The following is a 4,224-nucleotide window of genomic DNA, read 5'->3' on the forward strand; positions in this document are numbered from 1 at the left end:
CTAACAATAGGCATTCTGATGTCGAGCTGCATTCTGCTCAGTACGGTAATGTGCAGCATTAATATTACCTGTTACGCGGGAGTACCGGAGATCCATGGATCCTCATGGTGGCCCAAGCTTCGACAGCAGCAATGCGGAGTGCTTATCGCCAACTAACCCTAGTTATTATCTCCAACTGAAAGCAATGAGCAATGTGCCCCGCACAACGGCCATAGATCTCCCAGGGATCACGGCACGTAGCTATGACAGCCAGAAAAGAAGTCAAATCTCGGGTATCTACTAGCTAACTACGTACCTAGGTAGCAATATCAACTGCCCAGCCTGGCGCAGTCCTGTGCAAAGACATGGTAGAGTCCTGCTCCCTCTGGGATCCGATGCCAGCAATTCAGCGGGTCCGCTGCGCCACCATGTCCAGGGAGGTTAATGACGAAAGCTCATGGCCCGTCTTCCCCGATGAAAACCTTCCCCGCACGCAGAGATATCTCCCGCAATAGATAACTGCTGGGCAAGGAGCCAATAGATCCCTGCCGTCAATCTGGCGTACCGCATGCCATGCAGCTAATTTCTACCGTCCGCCTACCCAGCAGAGTCCACAGTGGACATACTCTGTATACCGGCCCTCTATTATTACCACCATCTGCATGCATTCCTTGGGTCCGACGTCCACATAATCTTTATCGTGCTGCATGACAAGTTATCACTGCAAGAGCGGTGCAGTGTTCTCTGCACCACCCGGGTACCACAAGTGCCACAGTGCACAGACACCACCCAGGGTGACGATTCGAAGATCTTTGCCATTCGCATCTTAATTTCCCTCTCTGGATTATTATTTTTAGGTATAATTATCGTCATCGTCTTTGACAAGGCTGACTGTTTCCCCTCCTGTAGCACAGGGTCCTTGTCCCCTCATGATTGCGTCAATAATCGCCATGATGAGACTGGCCATTGTCTAAGATAGGTACGTGTCGGCATTCGAGGAATCCATGTGCAGATGATGTGCATGTGGCACTATATTCTGTCAATCATGCTGCCGGAAGAGCGGTGAGGTCTGCTGCTATTTCTGGTGTCTGCTAGCGGGTCACATTGCATAGCATATGCGTTGAGAATTCCGACATCACTGCTGTGACTACGTATTTCAAAGATTGGTCTATATCTATATACCTCTACTCCTCGTCTACATCAATGTGTATACGCGTATATACATTCGGTGTGGCAATGGCAGACATTGGATTCAGTCAACTCCATTACCTTGAGCATACTGATCCATGCATCGATCTGACTTTTAACTCACTGGCTCCGCTCCATCAACGCCTCCAGGAGGAAGCCTCGGCCTTGTTCCCGGACAGTCGTCACAGCCTGCTCTAACTGAGACCGCAGCGCTTTTACCGTATTCACTCTGGCTCCCTGCATCCAATCGTTCTTTCCGCCGTCACTCTCAAAGGAAGATCCAGCCGCCGCCTTGGCTAACTGGGAGTAGTTCGGAGACGGATCGAAAGAAAGGTTCAGTTCATCGCGTGTGGCGTCCTTATTCATCCCTTCGGGGTACACTAACTCGGTCGAATGACGCGGGGCGTGCCACCCTGTCGCATTGTCAGCGCCGTCCTCTCATGCTCTGCGGATCAAAGACATGAATGAGAATACTCACCGCCGTTATTCAAGACTACCGTGAGAATGGGAATCTGATACTTACGTGCCACCCAGGCGGCGCTCGAGGGTGCAGAGCACATGTAACTCCCGTCGCCAACAATCTGGCAGACGAGGCTCGGCTTCTTCTTGTTCCCCTCCTCGAGGTCTTTTCCTTGGTCGTCGAGCGCCATCTTCACACCCAGGGCCGCGCCATTGCTCCACCCAATCCCAGTTGCACCACAGTTAATCCAGCTACCAGGCCGACTGCACTGCAGCTGGTCTGAGATCGTCTGGGCGCACGTTACCGCTTCAATCACAAAGGTGGTGTCTTCAGGAAGACAATCTTTGAGGAGGCGACTGATGTTGTGGGCATTGAGAGGCTCATCATCCCCCAGGCGAGGGAGCTTGGCAATGTTTTCGAGGCGAGCTCGATGACTTTCAGCGAGCTCTCTCCAGCGAGCAGCGTATTTGGGGTGTTGAAGCGCTTGGGAAAGAGCAGAGTCGGCGTCGATGTGCGTGAGGAGCTGTGCGAGAGCCGTGTAGCAGTCAGCTTTCCAGCGTCCGTGAGCGGGAAAGAAGGAGACGGGAAGATGTTGATTCAAAGGGTCAACATCGATGTGGTAAATCCGGGCATCTTTTCGTGGCGGGTTACGCGAAGGAATCCACGGCACGTCGCAATCGAGGATCAAGATCACGTCCGCATCGCGCGTACACTCGTCGTAGCCAGGTAGGCGGAACCCTTGCGAAGCGGGGTGCGTGAAAGGGAAGCACATGTCACTCCCACCAGTGTCGTGGACGCGAAGGCCTGGGATTTTGTCTGCAAGGGCAGCCAGCAGCGGTGGGCATCGGCGGTCCCGACCGGAATATCCAGTAATCACCAGAGGACGCTCGGCGTGAACCAGTGCCTCTGCAAGAGTATGGACCGCTTCCTCAGGCAGAGCGCTGGGACCGATTGGCACCCACTGGTCTTGTGGCAGAGAGTACGGTTCTATCTCCTCGGCCAGCGGCTCTCTCGCAGCGGCAAGATAGACAGGGCCTTTGGGTGCGCTGCAGGCAAACTGGAGGGCGCGTCCAACGTTCTGCTTTACGTTCAAGCCACTTCGTATCTCGCCGGTGTATCTGCAATATTGGCGCACAATGGCCTTCTGATCTGGAGGGTCTTGCAGCCAGTGACTATATTCTGTCCGGGAGCCAGGCAGTTCGCCTGACTCGGTATACGGACAAAGACCGGCAAAGATAAAGACGGGAACACGCGCCACGCTTGCGTTGTGGATACCATGTGCGAGTGCCTGGGTGCCAACATCCACATGGACAACGACCGCCTGTGGACGGCCAGTGACTCGAGCATAGCCGTCTGCCATTGAGATTGCAGTTATCTCACTGGGACATGTCACCATCTTCGGCCACCGATCCGGCCGCTCTCTTTTTCCCTTGACGATCGCCTCGATAACCGAGGGATGATCCGAGCCAACGTTGACAAAACATGTCGTGACGCCCGCCTTCCGCAGTCGTCAGATTTGGTCTGGCAAAAGCACAAGGTAGGCGCATACCTCCCACAGCGATTCGAAGAGGGCAAAAGAGGCAGTATACCTGAGATGCGAGGGAGGGTCAGCATGGACTGCTGCTAGGGCAGCATGGCGAATTTGGTGACAGAGAGCTTCTTGAAGCTAAGCTTTGCGATGGGATTGGAATGCTGGATGGTTGCATAGGAACTCACGGTCCGGACTTGCTTCGCAATGGCTGACCCGTGGAGAAGCTCGCGGCAGTGGATGCACGTGGTGTTTGGCCAGAAAAGCGAGGAAGCTTGGCAGGCGGTATTAATGTCCCTCGACTAAGTCTTAGGCATGATAAGGACGAAGCGCTCCCAGCCCATGTTTTACCAAGGCGCATTGCAAATGGATGTGTCTAGTAGATGAATTGAAACAAGTGTATCTCCGGAATGCTAGGGGGGAAGGGGGCAGGTGTCGATAGAAGAAAAGAGCGATGATCCTAGAGGGGAGCTTGCAGTACGGAGTAATAGCTACCGAGCGGATAACGGCATGCCGAGCCTCGGCCAGGGCTGTCGCCCTAGGTGTCAATCAATGCTGTTCATCGAAGCAACAAGACCAAATCAAGCATGAGTTGTACACAAGTCGCATGTACATACATACACATCTTGTTCTATACAGAGTACATTTGAGCATCGTCAAGATATATGCCCTCAATTATCGCGTACCTGAGAAGCAACGGACCATGGGTCGTCCGTTTCTGGTTCCGTCCCCACTTCCGTTCCTAGACCGGTCAAGTAGGACACTATTACCTGTCTACTTCAACTAAAAAACAGCCAGGACTGTAAGACTTCCCCTCTAAAACGCCACAACAACCACGTTAATATTCAAACTATCAACCCAGACTCCGTTTGCAGACGTATTACAAAAGGCTACAGAGCCGTATTGTGGCCGAAAGGCTAGAGAGCTACGCTACAAAGGTTTCCTGTACTGATGGCTCCTTCAAGGTGAGTCTCCAGCGTGCTTCTAGAAATCATTTCTCAAGTAGGACTAAATGTTGGTGTATTAACCTGTGCTATCATTATCTGTGGTATCCGACTGCGCATGTCAT

The 4,224-nt window shown here is 52.9% G+C and overlaps 1 protein-coding gene across 1 annotated transcript; it reads right to left on the bottom strand.

Annotated features, from left to right (window-relative positions):
* Positions 1 to 1,008: 1,008 nt before the first annotated feature.
* T310_8280 (Thiamine pyrophosphate enzyme) lies at positions 1,009 to 2,987 on the bottom strand (the record flags this gene model as incomplete). The annotated part of the gene is made up of 3 exons (XM_013468935.1): positions 1,009 to 1,126; positions 1,292 to 1,580; positions 1,691 to 2,987. 3 exons carry the CDS (start codon positions 2,985 to 2,987, stop codon positions 1,009 to 1,011), a joined length of 1,704 nt encoding a protein of 567 aa, XP_013324389.1.
* Positions 2,988 to 4,224: the final 1,237 nt, after the last annotated feature.

The sequence above is a fragment of the Rasamsonia emersonii genome, assembly GCF_000968595.1.
Source record: "Rasamsonia emersonii CBS 393.64 chromosome Unknown ctg1118621760699, whole genome shotgun sequence".
Taxonomy (NCBI): Eukaryota; Fungi; Ascomycota; class Eurotiomycetes; order Eurotiales; family Trichocomaceae; genus Rasamsonia; species Rasamsonia emersonii.